The sequence below is a fragment of the Balaenoptera borealis genome (assembly GCF_965194805.1).
Source record: "Balaenoptera borealis genome assembly, chromosome: 10".
NCBI lineage: Eukaryota > Metazoa > Chordata > Mammalia > Artiodactyla > Balaenopteridae > Balaenoptera > Balaenoptera borealis.
This window is the reverse complement of record NC_138874.1, coordinates 71,858,620-71,883,691: the sequence shown is the minus strand read 5'-3', so window position 1 is coordinate 71,883,691 and position 25,072 is coordinate 71,858,620. Positions and strand designations below refer to the sequence as shown.

Sequence of the window (25,072 nt, the reverse complement as noted above, 5' to 3'; positions counted from 1 at the left end):
GCTCATCTGGGCTTTGCTGGTGACTGAAAACCCATTTTACCCAGAAGGTGCTGCTGAGCCTCCCCGGACATGCGTAGGTCTTTGCTGCTCACGAATCGTTGTCAGAGCAGCAGGAAGAGTCCCTGAGTCCACAGTGAGACCTTTCAGCGCTGGTCTCCCCCCACGCCCACCCTCACATATTGACCAGTCTCCTCCTTCACAGTGAGTCTGGGGTCCGGGCTGACTGCTGCCTGAAGCGACGTCCAGCAAGGTCCTCACCACCCGTCCACCAGCCGCGGGTGTGTGTGTGCGCACGCAGAGCCCTGGGTGGGCAGCCCTGACCCCCCTCCCACACTCCCTCAGGATTTGCTGTTCCCTGCCTGCCTTGCCTTGAATTATTTCTCCAGCCATGTGAGCTCAGCTCTCGGTGGGCCATGCCAGGCTCCGGGGACCCATCAGGACTCGGAGAGGGCCCAGTGCTCACGGGAACTCACTGCTCAGTCGGGCCTGTTGACCCACCGTCCCCCAACAGGCTGAGCTTACTGTCACCACAGACACCTGGGAACCTCTTGTCCAAGCCCTGGCCATCAGATCTTACCTGCCTTCCACGGCAGCTCAAGACCCCCCTCAGCTCCTCCTGCTTCCCCACCCACATGCCTCTCTTGGCTTTTCTGGTCCTCCAGAAAGGGAAGCTGGGGGTCTCGGGACCGCGTGACACCTGCTTGAATCCCTGAAAGTAAACGGGCTCCTTCCTCGGCCCAGGGCTCACCAGCCCACCAGTTCACTCTTCTAGCAGCCTGTGTGTCCCAAGAACAGCCCTGTAGGGTTGAGATACGAGCACCGCTTTACAGATGAACACCTGAGGCCTCTCCTCCTCCCCGTGGAAAGCCATTCAACCTCCCCAGCAGCTCGCTGTGGACTCATCCTCCCCAGCCCTCGGCCTCTGACCCTGGCCACGTTCTGTCCTGCTCACCTGTGCTATTCCCACAGTCTCCTCGCTGGCTCCCCGAAACCCCATACACAAAATCCTTCGGGGGGGGGGGTCTTCCCTGGTGGCGCAGTGGTTGAGAGTCTTCCTGCCAATGCAGGGGACACGGGTTCGAGCCCTGGTCTGGGAAGATCACACATGCCGCGGAGCGGCTGGGCCCGTGAGCCACGACTACTGAGCATGCGCGTCTGGAGCCTGTGCTCCGCAACAAGAGAAGCCGCGATAGTGAGAGGCCCGCGCACCGCGATGAAGAGTGGCCCCCGCTTGCCGCAACTACAGAAAGCCCTCGCACAGAAATGAAGACCCAGCACAGCCAAAAAAAAAAAAAAAAAAAATCCTCCAGGGGCTCCTCACTGCTGCAGGACGGCTTCCAGCCCCCATAAGGACATGAAGCTCTTCACAATGTGACCCTGACTTCCCTTTATTGCCCCAACTCTGGCCATTCTCTCACTTGCCGGCCTCCAAACCAGCCTGATCTCTTATGAACCTATCTCTCCCCCAGCTGCTGGTACCACGAACTCCTAGTCATCCTTCAAGGCCCAACTCTGTAAAGCCCTCGCTCAACATCCTGGCAGAACCCAGCTCCCGTGTCCTCTGTGTGTTCAGGTTCGAATGCCTCTCTCTGGTTTTGGCGCTTATTGCATCTGATATTTTTGTGTTGGGGGTCTACTTCCTCCACTAAAGTATGGAGGGCAGGCCCCGTGGCACATTGCTCTCTGTGTCCCCAGAGCCCTACCAGAGGCCTGGTACACACCAGAGCTCTACACATGTTTGATGAATGAATGAATGAAAGAATGAATCAATGTACTCATGCTCACTTATTGAATGAGGGAATGAACGACCAAAGTCCAGATCTAGTTGCCATCCCGTGGCTCCCAGCACACCTTGCCACTGTCAGCGAGGGTTCACATCCATCCCTGGCCCTCCTGCCTAGGTCCCGTTAGGGCCAGCATGGCCCTTGGGAAAAAAGCCCCTTGTCAAGTTGCAGTGTAAATTCAAGCAAATTGAAATAGCTTGGATTCAAATGACCTATTCAAACCAGTTGTTTATGACTCCCCTGAAAGCAGAGGATGATTTCCCCGCCTTGACTCTGCTCAGTCAGGTGAAACCTGCAGAAAAAAATAGCTCCACGTTTGCATTTTATGGAAATGATGGATTCTTCAGCAAGGTTATTTCCCCAAGAGTTATAACTCCCCTTTAGTTTGCTTACATTTCCATGAGGGGGTGGGCAGAGGCAGGTGAGAGGAGGCAGAGGGGCTGGGGTCTTTGGAAGCTTCCAGGGTGCCTTGGCAGCTGGTGGGGCGGGGGCGTTGTAGGATGACCCCCGGAGCATCACCCCCAAAGACCTGGGATTCTCCTTACTGTTGAAGTTTTTCTGCTGAGGAGGCTAAGAGGCCTTGAATTTCCGGGGAACATTTCCACCTCAGTCTCCTGGGTGCTGGGAGCTCGCTGACCGAGTCGGCTCGGACCATCTTCTTGCTGGTCTTCACCCTGCAGGACAAAGGGGTGACCTCCTGTGGCCCGCAAGCTGGGGGGCTGCGGGCAGCTTGTTTCTTTGTGCTGCAGTCATCTTAGCTGGTGGAGTTTGATTTGCCCCCCAAACCATGAAAGAGCTGAACAGACTGAAGCTCAGAGAGGCCACCTAAATTAGTGAGTGGCAGAGCTAGGATTCCATCCGGTTCCACCTGACTCCAAAGCCCAGTATTTCTTTCCACGTTTTCCATTTGACCATGCTACACCACTAACTCTTAAAAAACACTCGGGGACAAATGGAACAAGCAAATTGTGTTGTTCTGTTTACGAGGGCAGGTTTGGGTTTTCAGTGATCCTGAAGAGTTCCTAAATCATGGAAGAACTTATAGATTCAGGGAGAAGATCCTAGAAGGAGAGAATGAACAAAATTGTGAATGGAGGAAGGAACCTGGTGTGTTTAAGGGACACAGAAGTACTCAGTCTGTCCAGGATGGGAGTTGGAGAGAGAGACCCAGGCCAAGGGAAAGGAAAGAGGTGCAGCTCAGAGACCTCCCCTCTGTGCTGGGTCAACAGCAGGCTTAGCCCTGACTCTGGACAAGCAAGACATCGACCTGGACTTCCCTGGACCAAAGCAGATGTTCCTTTAAAGCTGAGAATTCTTGGCCAAGCCTTGCCCTAACTGCCCCTAACCTGTTGCTCAGTCTGCCCCTTCTGTCCATGACCGATAAAGCATATGATGCCTTGTTCAGGTTGGTTTTCAAATTCATCTTTTGCTAAGACACTTTCCAGACTCGCGTGGCCCCCCAGCGGCCGCCCACATTTAGCTTGGCGGCTGCTTGGCAGTCTGGCTTTGCCTCCTCTGGCTGCTCGGGAGGGGCTCTGCTCCCAGACTCACATGTGCTTGAGCAGATGCTCCGTGCACTGCACCAGGACGATGCCGTCGAATGGGGAGTGTTCGCACACCACGCCACACGTGCCGTCTCGTCCCACCACAAACTGCAATAGGAAAGAGAAGTGAGTGGACCTCTGGGACAGTCAATATTTCAAACCAGCCCCTGGGCCCCAGGTCAGGAACCCTGCATTCTCCCTCTGCCCCCACCTCTCAGGGGGAAACTCTCCTCTAGGGACACCAAAGCACATCACTTCCTGAAAAGAACGCGGCATGCAATTGCCATGGCCTGACAGTATGGGAGCCTCAAGACAGCTCTAAACTGTGTGACCTCCTTCCCAGAAATGCCCCAGGCAGTGAAGGTGGAGCCCAAAGCTCCCCGGCTCAAGTAGCCCAGCGATTCCTAAGAGCTCACTCCGAGGCGGTGCACACCCTCCTCAGGTCCTGGGCAAGCTCCTTCGGCTCCTGTTAGCCCTGTTTCCCCTTCACGGTACACATCAGGGCCACCATCCTGGTCTGCTTTGTGTGATTATGTGTCTGATGGACCCTGTGTGTTTGGCCACCACTGATATTATTCCCAGGATCGCCCCATAGTAGGTGCTTAATAATTTTGTTACATGAGTAATGAAAGATAATGATCCATTTTGGATGGTGTGCAGATTCCTAGGGAGAAATAAAATATCCCTTGATGGGAGTGAAAGAAAGGTGTACGAAAGATGCCCCATTAACTGCTGCCTGGGCTTCAAGTCAGGGACCCTGATTCCAGTTCTGCGGTTGCCGCCTGCCAGCTGGGAGAGCTTTGACAAGACACTTCAACTCTCTGGCTTCAGTTTGCTCTCATTTAAAATGGATCCAATAAGGCCCAGTTCACCGGATCGATGTGAGGCTTAGAGAGAAGGCATATGAAAGGCCCACGGGAACTGTGAAGATTACTTATGATTTTTATGACTATACAAAGGCTGGATTTAGTTGACTTGGAAAAGGGACATACTCAGTATGTACAAAAGGACTAGGAGAAAATAGTGAGAAGAAGGAAATCTGATTCTTAAAGCATAACCCGAATAAAGTGGGGCTGCCTTGAGGTCCACCTCAGCACAGCATCACACTCAAGAGGTACTAGCCTGTCATCCATAAGCAAACAAACCAACAAGCAAACAAATAAACAAGCTGCTGAAATCTTTATGAGACCTTCCAGGGAACTGTGGCACAGCACACCTCTGAGCTGTCTCCCTGTCTCCTCCAATCTCATAGCTGCCCGAATTTTTTCTCCCATTCTTCAAGCAAACACACTTCCCACAGAGTTTCTCTCAAGATTCATCCCTTGCAGGCTCTTTTCTCTCTCCCTTTGTGTCCCCTGCCTTTCTGTTCTGAGACTTGCTCTTGAACTTTTCAGTTCACGTTCATGGAGCCTGTCTGGCTTTTCCAGCTCCCCTGATAATCTGTCCTGCCTGCAAAAGAGCCCAGAGGTGGGCACGGTCATCCACGTGAGGCAGGAGGGGAGGGCTGTGCCCACTCACACATTAGTGCTTTTGTGTCCCTGTCGCTAAAAGAAAGGGAGGAAAATGTTACCTTTTAAAAACCACTACCAAGGCTTACTATGTTTCAGGTCCTGTACATCCATTGTATCATTTCAATCCCACAGCTGCTCCATGAAAGATTACAAGCCATTAGCACCACTGGTGGAGGCTAAATAGCCAGCGCAGCAGGGAGAGAACTCAGCAGAAATAGAATCAATATGCAAACCAATAAAAAGGATAACCTGCAGAATGTAGGGGACAGAGAGGGAGAAAAACGAGAGGCGGCCTAGAAATGCTTACCAGTGTGAGTGATGCTAAATCAAAACGTAAAGATGGTTGCGTGCTACTTAATATGGTCACTGTGAAAGTGCGGGGGCTTTACAAATAAGATTAGATTCAGGATCGGCGTGCTGGGGTAAAAGAATGGGGGACGGGAATGAATGGCCCAATCTTCATCCTCATCTGTGTGAGTATTTTTCTCCAGGCCAAAGTGAATGTCTTGTTTCTGGGCTGATGTCATGTGAATGAAAAATATATGAACAGGGACTTCCTTGGTGGCGCAGTGGTTAAGAATCTGCCTGCCGATGCAGGGGACACAGGTTCGAGCCCTGGTCCGGGAAGATCCCACATGCCGCAGAGCAACTAAGCCCGTGCGTCACAACTACTGAGCATGCGCTCTAGAGCCCATGAGCCACAACTACTGATCCCATGTGCCACAGCTACTGAAGCCTGTGCGCCTAGAGCCCGTGCTCCGCAACAAGTGAAGCCACCGCAATGAGAAGCCCGCGCACTGCAACGAAGAGTAGCCCCTGCTCGCTGCAACTAGAGAAAAGCCCACACACAGCAACGAAGACCCAACATGGCCAAAAATAAAAATAAATTCAAAAAGTATATATATGAATGGTTTTGTTTCATTTTATGACTTTTCTTCTGTGGAGATGCTGGGCTACCCTACTCCTCAAGGATGAAGGGAGGTGTATTGAAATGGCCAGGCCAGGGTGACGGAAATTCAGAAAAGCTGACATCTTCAGGCATCAGACATGATTCTTTTTTTTTTTAAATTGGAGTATAGTTGCTTTACAATATTGTGTTAGTTCCTGCTGTACAGAGAAGAGAATCAGCTACGTGTATACCTATAGCCCCTCTTTTTTTGAATTTCCTTCCCATTTAGGTCACCACAGAGCACGGAGTAGAGTTTCCTGTGCTGTACAGTAGGTTCTCATTAGTTATCTGTTTTATACATAGTAGTGTATATATGTCAGTCCCAATCTCCCAATTCATCCCACCCTCCCTTTCCCTCCCTTGGTGTCCATATGTTTGTTCTCTACGTCTGTGTCTCTATTTCTGCTTTGCAGATAGGTCCATCTGTACCATTTTTCTAGATTCCACATATATGCATTAATACACGATATTTGTTTTTTTCTTTCTGACTTACTTCACTTTGTACGACAGTCTCTAGGTCTATCCACGTCTGTACAAATGACCCAATTTCGTTTCTTTTTATGGCTGAGTAATATTCCATTGTATATATCAGCGGTCCCCAACCTTTTTGGGACTGGTTTCGTGGAAGACAATTTTTCCATGGACTGGGGGAGAGGGGGATGGTTCAGGCAGTAATGGGAGCGATGGGGAGCGGCAGATGAAGCTTTGCTCGCTCCCCTGCTGCTCGCCTCCTGCTGTGCAGCCCGATTCTTTTTTTTTTTTTAATTAATTAATTTATTTATTTTTGGCTGTGTTGGGTCTTCGTTTCTGTGCGAGAGCTTTCTCTAGTTGTGGCAAGTGGGGGCCACTCTTTATCGCGGTGCGCGGGCCTCTCACTATTGCGGCCTCTCTTGTTGCGGAGCACAGGCTCCAGACACGCAGGCTCAGTAGTTGTGGCTCACGGGCCCAGTTGCTCCGTGGCATGTGGGATCTTCCCAGACCAGGGCTCGAACCCGTGTCCCCTGCATTGGCAGGCAGATTCTCAACCGCTGCGCCACCAGGGAAGCCCAGCCCGATTCTTAACAGACCGCAGCCCGACACTGGTCCATGGCCTGACACCTTAGTATATATGTATCACATCTTCTTTATCCATTCATCTGTTGATGGGCATTTAGGTTGCTTCCATGTCCTGGCTATTGTAAATAGTGCTGCAATGAACATTGGGGTGCATGTGTCTTTTTGAATTGTGGTTTTCTCAGGGTATATGCCCAGTAGTGGGATTGCTAGATCATAAGGCAGCTCTATTTTTAGTTTTTTAAGGAGCCTCCATACTGTTCTTCATAGTGACTGTATCAATTTGCATTCCCACCAACAGTGCAAGAGGGTTCCCTTTTCTCCACACCCTCTCTAGCATTTATTGTTTGTAGATTTTTTGTTGATGGCCATTCTGACTGGTGTGAGGTGATACCTTGTTGTAGTATTGATTTGCATTTCTCTAATAATTGGTGGTGTTGAGCATCTTTTCATGTGCCTTCTTGCTGAACGTGTTGAGGATTTGTTTGATGGGAGCCCCTGGTATGCCCCCACCTTACAGTGTGTGATGGGAGATGGGGAATGAGCCCCAGGTCTGACCCAGAGGCCCCCTAGGCTGGGTTGCAGGAAGGTTAGGGGGTTGGAGCTGGGTTTGGCCACTTGCTCCTGAGAAGAGTTCTGGCCAGTCCAGGGCCTGACACCAATGGCACATCTCCTCCGCTCCCTCGGCCCCAGATGCAGCCTCCTGGGCAGCAGAGGCCAGCAAGAGAGCCTGCTGGATGTGAGCGTGAGGCGGCTCCGGCCACTGGCCCTGCCAGGGGGAGGCTTACCTGCAGGGACTTGTCGTACCAGCGGTTGGCCCCATTCTTGCTGCAGCCTCCGCCGTGGAGGAGCTGGAGTGCCCTGTTGGTGTCGCTGAGCTCCATGCCTCCCGGGGCATCCAGGCACACCAGGCAGATGCAGCGCTCGATCATATCCAGAGAGTCCCTGTTGGTGGAGTCTGCAGGGCAGGCAAGCACGGCCTTACTTAGCACCTGCCCTGCCCCGGGCCTGGGGTCCCCTCTGCAGAGCCCCACATGCCACAGGCGGACACACGTATGGACACCCAGATCTTGAGCCAGGCCTGAGTCCCCCACCACCCCAGGGGGTGGGCCGGGAAGTCAGCCTGACTGTCCTGAGCTTCTGTGCTAACCCCAGGGACCAGCTCACCCTCAGGGTCCCTGCAAGAGTCCTGCCCTTCAGCTGTAGCCAGGTCTGCCCCCAGATGTGTGGTCACTGGTCCTGCCTGCCGGGATGAAAAGGGGTGGTGTGGGACCTTCCCCGTAAACGTTAGACCCTCAGGCCAGCCTGTGCCAGAGAAGGAGCTCCAATTCCCCCATCCAATGGCACCCTCCACTCACACCTGCGGGCCACATCTGGCACATAAGCAAGTTCATTTGTCCTGAACTATGATTTTCAAACATCAGTTGCCAAAAAATTTTAATTAGTCAATTTCACATGAAAATCGGAAGTAAGGGAGTGAGGGTGTTGCTCTCCCAGCCCCCTCCCACCACCATCACCCCAGCTGTTGTTTCCACGCAGAGGGTAAGTGGAAGGGCCTGGTTGCCCCTTAACCTATATCCAGATGAGATCATTGGGGCAGTCTCAGGCACATAGAACTCATCTAAAAGTCACTGAGTTGTGCAGGAGACACGTCACCAAGGGAGTCTGACTTCTCCATGGGGGACACTGGGTATGGTGTTCCTCCCGGAATAGAGCTGGGCCGGCCAGATGGGCTGCCCCAGGCAGCTTCCTCCAATAGGCACAGGAAGATTCACAAAGCCTGCCCAGTGGGACCTGACTGTGTGCTGCTGTGTATCCCTTCTCCCAATCAGGAGTCTTTACTGTGGTGACAGTATTCTTTCTCCACCATCCCACACAGGGTGTGTGGGCATCAGGACCCGATGACGAGGGCTGCACATCACCCAGACCTCCTGACCTCTGAGCTGGATGAGGTGCAGGGTTACACCCTTCCCCCAGCCCCAGTGTGTTCTATGCATGAGAAGATGGAGTGCCTGTTATTTGGAAGCAAAGGGGCATTATGTGGCATATTCCAATATCCATACCCCCTTTAGTCATCGAACACCTGGTTTTTAACTTGGCACAGGGACGAGCAGAACTACAGCTACATTTCCTGGCTTCTCTTACAGCTGGGGGAAATCATGTGTTCAATTCTGCCAACAAAATCTAGAAACACTCTATGACAGCTTCGAAGAAACCTCCTTAAATACAACTAGTACATGCTCTTTGCCCTTCTTTCCACCTTCCTCCATCCTGCTGCCTGGAACACAGGTGTGATGGCCAGAGCTCTAGCCTCCGTTTTGGGCCAGAAGGCTGTGGGCCACAACCTCGGGGTGAGATGGAAGAATCCTAGCCACCTATCAGCTCTGGAGGGCTCAGTTCTGGTATACGTGAGAGAGAGAGAAAGAGAGAGAGAAATCTCTATTTTTTTTAAGCCACTATTATTTTGGGTTTTCAGTCACATGTGGCCAAATCTAATACTAACTTATACAGTCTGGTTACACTGGATTCACATCTTCACACTGCAGGAATTACCTGGAGCTGAGAAGCTGCACCCTTGGTTTGCCCCAGTCCTCTCTCATTTATTTAACCCTCTTGTCCCTGCAGGTATTTAAGTACAAGATCCCTGTCCAGAATGCTATTCTCTGTGTCAGAGAGAAACACTCTGGGGGCTGAAGATCCCTCCAAGAAGGCAGTCGAGCCCCCTCCCAGCTCCCTCCTGTCTCAGCATTGACGCAGACCCTTGGGCGGCCCTGGCCCTGGGTGCTGGCCCTGCTCTTTCCTGCAGTCAGCTCTGCGCCCCTCGATTCTGAGCCTGGACACGCAGCCCTCTGCTTCTGCAGCCACAAGCTCCTCTCCCCTCCTGCCCCTCCCCCTGGAACCCCAGGGACTGCTGAATCAGAACTTCTCTTTTCAGAGCCCTCACCCCCACCGTAGTCCCCAGCTCTGGAGCCTTCTTTCCTTCCAGAGCCTGAAGCCAAGAAATATACCCATCGTGTGTCATAGTCGTCTGGATTCTGCCTTCCTGAAGTCCAAGGAATGTGTGGGAGCAGGTACGGCTTCCACACCCTCAGGCTCAGGTCTCCCTGCGCTGTTCACCAGCCAGGTCCTGCCCATGGGTTGAGCTAGGCACAGCAGCACCTTCCCCGGTCAGTGGGAGGCTGATTACACAGCTGACGCTGCCAGTGAGGACCACAGCCGGACTCTGCCCATCCTTTCCTCTGTCCAGTTAGGGGCCTGGAACGGCCATTGAGAAAGTCCTGTCTGCTCCTCCCTCCTCTTGGCCTCACCCCAGGCTCTCTGGGCTGTTTCCCTTCCTGGCATAGGCAGCCTCGAGTGAGGCAATCCCTGAGACCCTCCCCTGGGTCTCTTCAACACCTACTGGGCACACAGATGCTAAGGCCACCTGTGCAGTCCCCGCCTGTGCAGTGCCAGGGTGATTTCTCCAGGTTCATGAGAGGGGCCCACACACGTCCTCGAGTGACAGGAGTCTGCAGTCCCCACTATCCCCTTCCTCCCTCCTCTTGCAAATCCTGGGGGAAGGAGATGTCTCTCAGAGGAGACCTTCTACTCTGGGAACGAGGCTAACCAGCAAGCCAGCCCATCCTCGGCCCTTCCTTGCCCGCTTCCTGTCTAGAATATGGATTTGGGGGGCACTGGGAGCTCAGGATCCCTCCTGACTCCTATGGGTCCAGGATGACTCATCACCTTCCACGTGGCCTCTTGGACTTTCCTGCCTCATCTGATCCACTTCAAGGTTTTGGGCCATGCCCTGGGGACCGAACGGCAAATGAGACACCATTGTGGTGGGGGTGGGCTGGGGGGTGAAGAACTCCCCTCCCCCCTTCCTTAAGTGTGATACAGTCACCACGTCACCCTCTTCAACCAGAAACAACTTCTACGGCCCACAGGGAAGGATCCAAACTTCTCAACATGGCTCCTGAGCTCCACTGCTCGCATCTGCTGCCCCTCCGGGTCGCCTTCCCTGAATCCCTGCATGGACCTCACAGGAGCCTCCTGTCACTCCCGGTCACCTGCGCACATTCATCCCCTCACCGTCACGCAGGCTGCCCCCTGGATGAGGGCCCTTCTCCTTCTCTGCCTATCAAAGCTCTACTCGTCAAATCCTCCCAAACTCCCTAACCCTCTCATGGTACTGACCCTGCGCCCGGTGTGGGTGGGAGCAGCCCAGAGAGCCCCTGCCCTCCAGGACGCCTCACACCGGGAAGAAGCCAGCTCGGCTGCCTGCTCAGGGCCAATGAGGACCCTCTGCTCTCTCCACCAGGCCGGCCTCACACGGAACCTGAGCCCAGTGCTGGACCAGCCACCTCAATAACTGCCACCTCCTACCGCACTGTGCATGACCCTACAGTGCGTGACCCTGTCGCGCCCCAAACCCCTGTCACCGACAGTCCAGCTCCAGGAGCCCCGATCTGGCCCCCTCTTCCCACGCCTTTGAGCTCACAGAGAGCAGGGCCTGGGTCCCCAGCCCAGGTGGGCACAGGAAAGTGTCCATGGCTGGCAATGGACTTGAGTGTGCATGGATAGGTGAGGCTGAGATCTGTGGGCACAGCTCAGAGAGGGAGCTCAGAGGAGCTCAGCCAGCCCCTTGAAAGTCAGGAAATTACTACCTTTGGGGCATGGAGCATCATGGGATGGAAGGGACGGGGGAGAGATGGAGACAGGAAAGGGATTCCTCACTCTCTGCAAAGCTTCCCACCCTGCCCCCCTCTGCTCCTGTAGGAGTCCCTGCCGATGGCCATGGTGCCTGGCCGTGCACTGTGTGCTATTCTGGGGGTCCTTTGGGATCAGGGTGGCTGGGGACTTCAAAGCATGGGAGGCCTTGGCTAGGCCTGGGTCTGATTCAAATAGGTGGAGAGGAAGGGAGATAACAGTGCTGGAAAAGGCTCTGAGGCTAGGCAGTAGACACCCAGGTTTGTGGGTGGAGCTTGTCAGTGATGCCTAGCCGCTTGGGGTGGGCCTGGGCCTGGGGACCATGGGCAGCCCCGATGTTACACACGTTGGCCCATGTCTCAGTGAGCTCTGAGAGCCCAGGCTTGGTATTTGCCTATGAAACAGCCCCAAGGCCAGTGTGGAGTGGGCAGGCTGCAGCTCCCCAGGAAGCCCACGGCAGGCCTGTCCATCTCGGAGGCTGGGGAGCAGGTCTGATGCAGCCTCTGTGCAGAAGAGTGGGAGTCTGGCACACTCCTTCCCAGCCGGGTGACCGGAGGCTGGCAGCGAAAAAGGACAGCTCCCTGGGCATCAGTGCCGCAGCCACCTCCAGGCAGGAGAGAGGGACCCCTGAGGAGGGGCTGAACTATCACCACTGCGTGCAGGTTGAGCAGGGCCCCGGAGCGCAGCACCAGCCAAGAGGAACTGGGTCCTAGCTCATTAGACAGAGTGAAATGGGAGCAGGACAGCAGAGCTGGGATGCCAGGTCGCCTTGCAAATGAACTCCCTGCATACAAGCAGCTGATCGGTCAAATGCTGACAAGTTTATCGTGTAAGGCAGAAAATGAACTACACCCAAACTCATCCACTATGACTCTGGCCCAAACGTAATGGAAACACGGGGCAGTGGGCTGGAGGCACACGGCAGGAGCCATTTGTCTTGTGACATCCTCATCGAGCACACGGAGGCTCGCTTAATGTGGTAAATCAATCTTCCTCAAGGAGCCCCTGCTTAATAGGCAGAAGTCGGAGTTGAGTAATAGGAGGAGCTGCCACCCATGCCTGGGGAGTTGACAGCTTTGGCGATGCAGAAATTCCAGAGGCCATGAGGCCTTGAAGGGCCCTGGAGCTTCTGTTAGAGGTTGAAAGCATCCAGACTGTGACTAAGGTGAGCAAAGATAAAATGAACACAGCACCTCTGCCTCTAGAGGGCTGCAGACCCCTCAGGTGCTGCTCCCCAACACACCCACCTGTGCACACGCACATACACAGACAGACGCACAGCCCTCTGGGATCTATTCCCTGGGAATAGATAGTCTGGGAGATGGAGGCACTGGGTTCCTTCTCAGACACTTAGAGCTTCTAAATATCTGTCAATCACATCTGAGCATCTTTCCTCCCCAGATAAAGGAATCATAGCTCCTTTTGGGAGGGAAGTCTGCCATCACACCTGTCAAATTCTTCTCTACTCTATGGCTTATGGGGTGATCTTTATACTCCCAGCCCCTAGAAGCTATGAGGAGGCCGACAAAAGTATGTCCAAGCTATATTCTATCTACAAGAAACTCACATCAAATATAATGATATAGGTTGGGTGAAAGGAAATGGAAAAGGACACATCCAGCAAATATTAATGAAAAGAAAGCAGGAGTGGCTATATTAATATCAGATTAAGTAAACTTCGGAGCAAAGAAAATTACAAGAGATGTTGAGGGATATTACATAAAAAAAAAGGGTCAGTCTACCAAGAAGACATAGCAATCCTAAATGTGTATCTACCAAACATACCTCAAAATATGTGAAGCAAAAACTAACAGAACTGAAGGAAAAATTGACAAATCCACAAGTGTATTGGAGACTTCAACACCCCTCTCTTGATACTTGACAGAACAGCTACAGAAAGTCAGCAAGGATATAAAAGAACTTAACAACACCATCAATCAACAGGATCTATTGATAGAACACTTCACCCAACAACAGCAGAGTGCACATTCTCTTCAAGTGCCCATGGAATATATATGCCACAGTAGACCATATCCTAGGCCATAAAACACCCTCAACTAATTGAAAATAATTGAAATCATACAAAATGTGTTCTCTGACCACTGGAATCAAGATTTTTAAAAACAGTAGAAAAATAAACGTTCCAAACATTTGGAAACTAAACAACACTCTTCCAAATAATCCACGGGTCAAAGAGGAAATCTTAAAGGAAATTTTTTAAAAAAGCATAGAAATAAATGAAAATAAAAATACACCATATCAAAATTTGTGAGACACAGCTAAAGCTTTGTTGAGAGGGAAATGTATAGCACAAATGCTGACATCAGAAAAGAGGAAAAGTCTCAAATGAATAATATAAGTTCTCACCTCAAAAACTTAGGGAAAAAAAGCAAAATAAACCGAAAACAAGGAGGAGGAAAGACATAACAAAGAGCAGAAATCAATGATATTGAAAACAGGGGAAAAAAAGAAAGAAAATCAATGAAAAGAAAGCTGTTTCTTTTCAAAAATCAATCAAATCTCTAGCAAGACTAATGAAGAAAAACAAAAGAGATAAAAGACACAATATCAGGGATTAAACAGGCACATCACTATGGATCTTGCAGATATCAAAAAGATAACTTTTCAGAAATACTATGAACAACTCTACAGACATAAATTTGACAACTTAGATGAAATGGACCAATCCCTTAAAAAGTATAAACTACCACAATGCACCAAATATGAAACAGATAATTTGGAGACCCTGTAATTATTAAGGAAATTGAATTTGTAAGTTTAAACTTTCCCCTTCCCACCAAAATCTCCAAGCCCAGATGGTTCTAGAGAATTCTACCAAGCAGTTAGGGAAGAATTAACTCCAATCTACACAATTTCTTCCAGATAATATAAGAGGTGGGAACACTTCCCAATGTTACCCTGACACCAAAACCAGATAAAACAGTATACCACCACCGCCACCACCCCTAAACACACGAAAAAAACAATCAACTACAAGACAAATAACCCTCATGAATATAGAGACAAAGATAGTTAACGATATATCAGCAAATAGAATTAAGCAACATATAAAAAGAACTATACACTGTGACTAAGTGGGGCTTATTCCAGGGATGCAAACTTGGTTCAATATTTGAAAATCAATTGATGTAATCCACTGTATTAACAGACTACAGAAAAATCACATGATTATATCAATGGATGAAGTGTAAGTGACAAAATTCAACATCTTGTCATGATAAAATCTCAGAAAACTAGGAATAGAAGGGAATTTCCTCAACTTCATAAACAGCATCTACAAAAAAATCCTATAGCTAACATCATACTTAAGGGTGAAAAGACTGCATGCTTTGCCCCTAAGATGAGGAACAAGAAAGAATACCCATTCTTACCACTGCTATTCAACATAGTACTGGAAGTTCTGGTCAGCACAAAAAGGCAAGAAAAGGGAATAAAAAAGAAACATACAAGAAAGAAAAAACAACTGCCTATTTTCATATGACATGATTTATCTATGTAGAAAATTATAAGGAATCTACAAAAAAAAACCCACGTAGAACTAATAAGTGAGTTAGAAGTTCATAAGGTACAAGATAAACATACAAAAATCAATTGTATTTCTGCATACCAGTGACAAGGCAGGAACACCAAAATTAAAAATACAATGTGATTTAAATCATGCAAAACAAATGAAGTACTCCAGTGTAAATCTAACAAAACCATACAGGACTTGTATACTGAAACTACAAAACACTAACGCAAAAAATCAAAGATCTAAGTAAATGGAGAGACATACCGTGTTCACGCATTGGAACACTCAACAGGGTGAAGATGCCAATTCTCCCCAAATTGATATACAAGCTTAACACAGCTCCCATCAAAATCCCAGCAAGACTTTTTGTAGATATAGACAAGATTATTCTAAAATCTATGTGAAAAGGCAAAGGAACTAGAATAGCTAAAACAATTTTAAAAAACAATAAAGTTGGAGGAGTCAGTGTATCCAATTTAAAGACTTATCACATAGTTACATAGCCAAGAATGTGTGGTATTGGCAGAGAGATGAACACATAGATCAATGGAAGTGAACAGAAAACCCCAAAATAGACTAACACAAATATGTCCAATTGATTTTGACCAAGGTGCAAAAGTAATTCAGTGGAGGAAGAATGGCCTTTTCAACAAATATTACTGGAGTAATTGGACACTCATAGGCACCCCTCCTCTAAAAAGCTTGGATAAAAATCTCGTATATTAATGCATATGTGTGGAATCTAGAAAAATGGTACAGATGAACTGGTTTGCAAGGCAGAAATAGAGACACAGATGTAGCGAACAAACGTGTGGACACCAAGGGGGGAAAGCAGGGCGGGGGGGATAAACTGGGAGATTGGGATTGACATATATACACTAATATGTATAAAATAGATAACTAATAAGAACCTGCTGTACAGCACAGGGAGCTCTACTTCGCTGTATAGGAGAAACTAACACAGAATTGTAAAACAACTATACCCAAATAAAAAAATATTTTTTTAATCTCATATCTTATAAAAAAATTAATACAAAATGGATTGTCAACTTAAATGTACAATATTATAAAACTTTTAGAAAAAAATAGGAGAAATTCATCTTTGGGATCTCGGGCTAGGCAAAGAATTCTTAGAGTTGATGCCAAATGTATGATCCATAAAAGGAAAAATTGATAAATTGGATTTCATCAAAACTAAAAACATTTCCTTAGTGAAACACCCTGTTAAGAAGATGAAAAGATAAGCTACATATTGGGAGAAAATATAAAGCCACATATCCAATAAAAGGCTAGTAAAGAATATAGAAACAATTCTCAGAACTCACAGTAAAAAGAAAACCCCAAAACCCAAAACCTGAACCCCAAACAATCCAATTAGAAAATGAGCAGAAGACATGAAATGATATTTCCCAAAAGATGAGCTATAGAGGGAAATTAGCCATGAAAAGATATTCAACATCATAAGTCATAAGAGAAATGTAAATTACAACTATAGTAAGATCACTACACACCTATCAGAAGGGTAAAAAAAAAAAAAAAATAGTGACAATCCCAAATGCTGGTAAGGATGCAGAGAAACTGGATCACTTATACGTTGCTGATGGGAATGTAAAATGGTACAGTCACTCTGAAAAACATTTTAGCAGTTTCTTGAAAAATTAAGCATGCAAATATCATATGATGTAGCAATTTCATTCCTGAACATTTTTTTCTGAAATGAAAACTTATGATCACACAAAAACCTATACATATATGTTCATAGTAGCTTTATTTGTAATAGCCAAAAAGTAGAAAAAACTCAAATATCCTTCAATGGTTATATCACTCATTGTGATATATCCATACTGTGGAATGCAGTATGAACTATTCACACATGCAATAACTTGGATGAATCTCCAGAGAATTATACTGAGTGAAAAAGCCAATATCAGAAGGTTACATACTGCATGACTCCATTTATATGACATTCTTGAAACAACATCATAGAAATGAAGGATAGATTAGTGGTTGCTAGGGGTTAAGGAGGGATGGGGCTGGAAGGGAGGTGGGTGTGGCTATAAAGGGAACAGAGGGATCCTTGTGGGGATGGAAATGTTCTGTATCTTGACTGTATCAATGTCAATGTCCTGGTTGTGATATTGTAAGATTTGCAAGATGTTACCATTCGGGGGGAAAATGGTACAGGCGAGTTTATTTCTTACAAATGCACGTGCAATTATTTCCAAATAAGTTTAATTTAATTTTTTTAAAAAAGTCAGGAACCAAGAATTTCTTTCCTCTGGGTTCTAGCCACCTTTCCCACAAAGGCAGATTTAAAGAGCTATCATACTTCCAGAATATAGGGGAGGGGTGGTGAGTGGAGAAGGTCAGGAGATACAAAAAAACCCCAAAACCCCTTAGCTGCCTTGTAACCAAATATCATAGTGCTGCTCATGAAATGGACAGTGAGGGCCAGAGAGATGGCACCCAGTGAGAAATGAAAGAGCACAGGTGCCTGGAGTGTGTGCACACAGAGCATGTGGTATGTGGGGAGCCTGGAGGAGGCAAAAGAGCACCCCAGAGTCAATAAGGGTTAGGGCTCCACACAAGGACTATAGGCCATTCAGTCTGAGGCCATGGGCCACTGTCACTGACTGCAAGGGCAGTGCCCATCAACAGGTGTCCATTTTCAGTTCACCGGATTTTTCCAGAGAGGTTGTGGGCTTGGGCAAAACATCCCCAGAGTGTTTTCCCCAATCTAATAAGAGTTATCCCTTAGTGATCACCCTCTGTGTGCCGGGCACCAGGCCACCAGCTTTGCATCCCCTTGGTCCTATCCACGGGTGGGGCTGCTATTTCCACATCCTGGCCTAGGAAGCCAGGCTCCAGGGGACAGCAGTGAGGCACAGGTCAAGCCCAGGCCTCTTGCCTTGGACCACATGCCTCTGCCTGCCTGGATGGTCTCATCCATAAAAGCCTTCATGCTTCCACTGTGGGAGGGAGGGGTTGGCCCCAAGAAACAGCATTCGGCCTCAAGAGACCAGGAGGTATTTCTGGGCCAGTTAAATCAGACATGCTGTTATTGCTAACGTGCAATTGTTTTTCAAATCAGCAGACTTGCCTATCTCTGGATGACAATATTTAAAGAGCAAAATGCCCCATCCCGAGGGGTTCTTGTAAACCATGACCGAGGAGGCCTTCTGCAGACACAGCTACCTTCTGTCAGTTCCCTCCTTGAAAGCAGTGGCTCAGCTCTAATTGGCTGCTGGGGATAAATATTTACGGGACTGTGTAAACGGAGGCATATGCCTCCGAAGTCTGCTCGCAGGTTCTCCACGGCAGCACCCATGCAAGCCAGCGGGCTGCGGTGGGTGAGTGGGGTGGAGGTGTCTCCGAGCTGGCTATCCTTTTCCTACAAATTGACAAGCGCTGTAGTCTTCCAGACTCAGGGCGGGATGTCTAATTAAATTTCCAGACCAGGATAACGGTGTTGGCTCCTCCTGGGTTCGGGAAGGCCATAGCTTCGCGTTGGGCGGGGAGGGAGGTCCTGAGAGGATGTGCACGGCCCTCCTGAGGCCTGAATCCCACCCCTGCCCACCCGGCCCCGCAGATCTCAGGCTGGGGAGACAGATGTTCCCTATTCAGTCCTGGCTCCACCGCCCACCACCTGTAAGGGTGGGGACTCCCTCGAACTGTGGGAGACACAGCCTCCTCTGCTCTGTGGGGATGAACTTCTCACCTCACAGGCTATTATGAAGACTGATGGCAACAAGGGACAGAAAGCGCCCAGGACAGGGCCCAGCACCAAGGGGAACCTCCATGCACAGTAGCCGCTGATATATGAATAAGTGGGTCCCAACCTGGGCTACACCTGTGGGTGCTTTAAGAATACAAATCCCTTGGCCTCTCTCCAGTCCCACTGGAAAATCACCAGCACCCAGGAATCTGGGTTTTTTGGGGTTTTTTTAGGAGCTCTCTAGATGATCCTGATATTGTCAGCTAGACCCAGTCCCACCGACCTCAACCCACGTGGGTTTACCTCTAGTCCCACTTGACACAGGAAACCCTCCTGGGCTATGACATGCAGAGGGGTGAGGCCTCCAAACTCCCGCAGGACTCCTGATGGAGACCCTCCTTTGGTTTTATCCTGTCCACTCTTGCCCTAACGATTCTGCTTATTCTGGTCTCCCCAGCAAGATGGCAGGCCTCAGGGGCAGTAATGGTCCCAGCAGGTCTTGTAGCCCTTGGCCTCCCCGGAGGGCACTCCATGTGGGCTGTGCCCCACTGGCAGTTACTGGACCTCCATGAGCTCCACCCTCTTGATGTCATGGCAGAGGGTCAGGGGCTGGGCAGCCTGTGGGTTCACAGAGGTAGCCATCCTGGTTGGGGGATCAAGGGACCATCTCTGGAAAGAGAGTGGATTGATGAAATCAACTGCCCCTCTGGGTCTCAGCTGATCCTGTGAGAATTCAGGGGTGGATTTTGTCTGAGTTCAGGCTCCTTGGTCCAGGCCTCCATCAGGACAAGCAGAGCTCAGCATGGCTAAAGCCTCCTGCTGGACAGTGCCAGCCTGGGCCCAGTGCCCATGGACTGGGTCTCTGCCTGGGTCCCAGGAAGGGAGGTGGAGCCCTTGGGATTTCAGCTGAGATACCCCGGAAAGCTCAACCCATTTCACAGAATTAACTGTGGTTTTACTGTGAGCCAGAAAGACCCCCAAGCTTCACAACCACAGCCAGCAGCTGCTCCTGGAACCAGGAGAGAGGCTTCCCCGAGGTTAGGGCTTTGGGAGCATCATTTGCAACAATGACCACCATCCCTGGGTCTTTCCCTGGCACTCTCATCCCCTGCTGTTCCAGTGTCCCCTGTGTGGACACAGCCCTCCCCCCTCCCCCTCTCCTCCTTCCTGGACTCTTCACGGTGACTGACTGGCTATTCCCTTGTGTTGTTAACCTCTTCTGAAAGTGTTCTATTCACCTTCTGCCTCAACTGGAGGGTGGCATCCCCTGAAGGCCCGCTTCCCTGAACCACCTCCTAAGAGACTGTTGTGTCTCCTCACACTCACCAGGGGGCCAGATTGGTAGGGGGCTTCCCCTTCTCTGTTCCTGCTCCTAAATGACTCCTCCTCCTCCCTTTCCCTTTGGAGCTGCAGCTGTCGGCTTTCATCCCTCCCATCACATCCTCCTCCTTGCTGCTGGGCTCCACTGACTTCTTCACAGTGTCAGACCATCATGACCTGGGTTCCTGGCTCATCTTCTTCCTCCCCATCACCACTCTGGCCATCCTTCCAGTAGCTTGGACGTCCCCGTGTGTGTGACCTGGCTGGCATACTCCTCTCTCAGCCCCTCGACCTCTCACTTTTGACAGTCTAACCTCTGTACCCACTCCCACCATCACATCTGGGGATGTACCTCTATCAGGAGCCAACCCCCTCTGAAGCCTAGTTCAATCGTGCCGCACCCTGACCACACTCTTGACTCCTGCTTCACACTCTCTCACCTCCCACTGCAACACGTCTCACCTCACTGACACCCCCAAAACCCTTGGGTCCCACTGCCTATTTCAACTCTCTATCTCCCACCCCTGTCTTTCACTTCCCTCCTGTGATGGGCTGAACTATGTCCCCCCAGAATTCCCAAGTTGAAGTCCCTGTACCTCAGAATGGGACCGTATTTGGAGATGGGGATCTTTACAGAGGTAATTAAATTAAAATGAGGTCACTGGGGTGGGGCCCTAATCCAACATGACTGGTGTCCTTATAAGAAGAGGAGATGAGAACACAGACATCCACACACACAGAGGGAAGACGATGTGAAGACACAGGGAGAAGACGGCCATCCATGAGCCAAGGAGAGAGGCCTCAGAAGAAACCAACTCTGTTGACACCTTGATCTTGGACTTCTAGCCTCCAAAAGTAGGGGAAGATAAATGGCTGTTGTCTAAGCCCCCCAGTGTGTCGTACGTTGTTATGGCAGCCTGAGCAGATTAACGAATCTCCTTACTCAGTTCAGATTCCAACATTATAGTCATTCCCCTGCCACACCTGCCCCCCACTCCCACTGTTATGCTCACCAACCTTGGCTGAATCCAGCAACCCACCTTCTCCTTGCCTGCACCTCAGGACCTGAACGCTATGGGGAGGGGGGAAATGCAAAACAATGCTAATTAATTTCTTCTGAAATGTATGACCCCAAGCCCTCAAATACGAGCTCGACACAGTCCATGAATCTTAGCAAGTTTCCTGAGTAGGCTGTCTTCCCCACTTTGCAAGAGGCTATTTCATGTATTCTCTTCTGCCTCCAGCATCCCACCCTCGCCTCTCTCGGTGCATAGCCGTGGTTCTGCGGATCTGAGGCCAGAAGCCTCTAGTCAGGAACCTCCTCTTATTCCTGCCACCACAGCCACATCCCTGTGGACCTCGGGCCCAGATTCTGTTTTCCTTGTACCAGTCAAAGGCCTCTGATTCTCTGGGTTCCATTTCCTTTTGCTTTTGCAAGAATTCCACCCCTCCATTTGTCCCTTCTCTCCTCATTAACAATTTCACTTCCTGGATTACTTCCATGCACTTGCCTCTCCTACTAAAAACACTGCCCTTGAGCCCCATCCTCTTCCCACCACTCCCATTTTTCTGCTCTTTCTAGTACCAAAGTGTCTGAAAAGAACCATCTACCCTTTGAGATTCTACTCAGTGACCGTCTCATCAACAATTCCCTCTTGCTATTGGATGGCTTCCATCAGCATACAACCATTCACCCTTCCTAGTACTCTAGTCTGACTTTGGTGAAGGTCACGGATGACTTAGGGTTGCTAAGCCCAGGTGTCCTCTCTGTCCTGTTCTTCCGCGAACTCTCAGCAACATCCCACGTGGTCAGCGGCTCTCTCCTTCCCTCTTGGATTTTCGTGACTCATCTCCTGGTTTCCTCTTGACTTCACAGGCTGCTCTTTTGCAATCCCCTTTGCATCTTTCTCTACCTGACCTCCAAGGCCCCATTCTTCCGTTTCCAGATGATCTCATCCAAGTCCGTGACTTTAAATATCACTTCTGTGCTGATGGCTCTCAAATTTATATCTCTGTACCGACCTCTCCCTTGAGCACCAGACACATAGATCTAACTTGACTCAAGGCGTCTCAACCCTAACATACTTGGAAAGGACTTCTCCATTCTGTTGCCACTTCCCTCACCTGGTTCTCATCTCAGTGAATGGTACCACCATCTACTCAGTTGCTCACATCAAAAACCTAGGACTCTTGCTCATTCCTCTTTTCCTTATTGTCACTTCTAGTTTGAAACTTATCTAGACCCCATCCATGTCTTTCCATCTTCACCCTCCACTCTAGCCCAAGCTGCCTTAATCTTTCATTTTTACACCAAAATTGTATCCTAAGTGGTTTCCCTGTTCTCCTTCCGTGGGAAGGGGCACTCCAGAGAGGAGAGTTCTGTGAAAGATTGGCTTCCCGCTGTGCAGATGACACAGTCAGTGCTAACTGGATTAATTAGATTTCCAAAGGGAAGGCATGTATGTGCCCCCTCCTTTCTGCCGTGCTTCCTTTAGAAACAGCACTTCCATTCAGAAAGCCAGATCAAGTGCCATTAACAAATTAATTCCGATTAGCGCACCCAAGCACTCAGACCCCAAGGCAGTCCCAGTCAGTACTGCAGAGAGATGGCTTGGGCCTGGCCTGCTAATAAAGTGGGAACCGTACTGGAAGCAGAGGCGATTCTTTTGATGCCTGTCTCTTTCCCTGGAGGTGAGAAGAGTGGGATTTGATTACACCATGGTCTGCTGAGGGAATCAACTCACTTTCAAATCATAAGTTATTAATTCCCCCACTTGGCAGTGAGGTCGGTGAGAACAGGGTCAACTCTTACACCTCCCTGTCACCCATGCAGCCTCTGATTTAAGACCAAGCACTTGTAGGTGCCCAAGAATCGAATGAAAGAATAATTCATTGGTAAGTGGGAAATGTCTGGGACCCAGTATCCTTAGTAGTCCTTCATTCTTTTATTTAACAAATATAATTGGGGACCAACTGTGTTGGGGACAGCAGATTCAGAAGTTAAACCAGGTAAGGGCCCTGTTCTCCTGGACCTTATAGACTTGGAGGGTGGGGCAGGACAGATAATCAGCATGAATCAAACAAATAAAAAGCTGACTTCAGAGGGTGAGAAATGCAATCAAGATGAGAAAACAGGACAAGGGGACAGAGTGTGCTGGGGAGAGCTGGGGGATGCTCAAGGAGGGTCTAGGGTGGGGCACCTGAGCTGAGTTTGGGATGGTGCAAGGAGCCAGCCAGCCCTGGGGGAAGAACTTTCTAGGGAGAGGGAAGTGCCTGTGGCCATACATCCAAGCCCCACCACCTTCTCATTCTCTCAGTACATTTAGCATGGCCACCTTTTCCGGCCAGACTGCTCTCCTCATGGTACTGCAGTTGGTCTGCTTGCCTGGACACTGTCCCTCCTTCCTGCCCCTCTCACTCATGTCACAGGGCTTTGCTCAATTCCCACCTCTTCCTACAAAGCCTTTCAAAAGCCTCCCAATTAGAAGGGCTCCCTCCCCTCTCCGAAGTCCTGGAGCATTTATTTGGCACCTGCTGGCTCTACTGCCTTACATGGGTAGACACTGCATTACTATGTACTTAAATCTGCTCCCTCATCTGCCATCCCTTCCCCGATTCCTATCGAAGGGGCTGCTCAGGGCCAGGGGTTCATCCTCTCTGTCCCTTACACTCCCTAGGCCTATCCCAGGTCCTCAGCTTACAGACACTCAGGGGGTCTGAATGGTCACCTGGCTGCATCAAAACCTGAGGGGCAGACAGAGGCTCACAGAAGTGTCACCCCTCATCTGGGAATCTCCAATGTAAGCAAGAAAGGAAAGCTCTCCATCCAGTTTCTGAGAATAGGGCTCGCTTTGGGTTTGAAAAGTAGTTTCCAGAAGGATGATTTGAAAATTTTAAGGCTCTTCCTGGATTTCTTATGGGAACGCTCAGAAACTTTCATAAGAGCAGCAGCCTGAAGGATAAGGTCAGCTTGAAGATGAAGAGTTCCGGGACCATGAAATCACAGGAAGGAGGTAGCCAACCACCCTCCCAGAGGTGGGCTCCATCCCAAGTCCCCACCTGACAGCTCTCCCAGTGACTCAGACTCTTGAAATGAGTACCATCCCTGCCCACCAGTAAAACACAACTGCTTCATTGCAGCTGGCCTTCATCCAGCTCATAACCTTCCCTCCCTCCATATTCCTGGACATCCTCAGATTCCAGGGCTAGTCAGCCTCACCCAGAAAGCTAGCACATTGTCAGATGAATTACAAGGGTACAAAAGGTGCCTTCAGTTTCAAGGCACCGCGGCTGACAGTAGGACATGCCATCGGTCCTGGGTTGGAGGGAGGCCTGAGCTCCCCATGCTATGGCAAATGGGGATGAGGCATGGCGCCCAACCCTGGAGGGAGGGGAGCCGATGGGCGTGAGGATGAGATGAGCGTGGAGACGCGCTGGGCACTGCTGCTAACCTTTCACGAGGACCGTCCTGGCCTCAGCCCACTCGCTCCTCCCGTCTGACGTCAGCAGGCCGATTGGAGGTAAGCGTTCATCCTCGTTGGAAGCCATTCTGACTATCTTTCTCAACTGAGTGAACAGATCCCCCTCACTGAGACGGCGGAAATTAATCACAACATCCAAGACAAAGAACTGTGGGGGAAACAGGTCAAAGATGTCACTCAGGGCGGCCAGCCCAAGGCGTCAGGCCCTCCCTGAGCCTCCACACGGGAGCAGGGCGGGGATGCTCGGGCCCATGGTTCCCAAGGTATGTGATGGTTCTGAAGAGTCATAATGTAGGGACCAGCCCAACACTGCCGACTGTGCTGGCCTCCAAACTGCCCCAAATCAAAGAAGGTCAGATTAAACTTACTAAAGAAAGCTTGTTTCTGTAGTTCCTAGATTACATAAAACCATTATGTTTGTGGGGAATTGAGTAGAAATGGATACAACTGCTGTTGGAGGGCTGTGTCAATCAAAACTGAAAATGTGCACA

The 25,072-nt window shown here is 49.8% G+C and overlaps 1 protein-coding gene across 1 annotated transcript in view; it reads right to left on the bottom strand.

The window, feature by feature from the left end:
- Window positions 1–25,072, bottom strand: part of CHAT (choline O-acetyltransferase) — a 47,127-nt gene that overhangs the window by 11,078 nt on the left and 10,977 nt on the right. The window contains exons 6-9 of the mRNA XM_082407914.1: window positions 24,552–24,729; window positions 7,630–7,799; window positions 3,336–3,436; window positions 2,330–2,458 (exon numbers count right to left, since the gene is read on the bottom strand). Coding sequence (XP_082264040.1) covers window positions 2,330–2,458; window positions 3,336–3,436; window positions 7,630–7,799; window positions 24,552–24,729 — 578 coding nt within the window. The remainder of the gene's footprint in view (window positions 1–2,329; window positions 2,459–3,335; window positions 3,437–7,629; window positions 7,800–24,551; window positions 24,730–25,072) is intronic.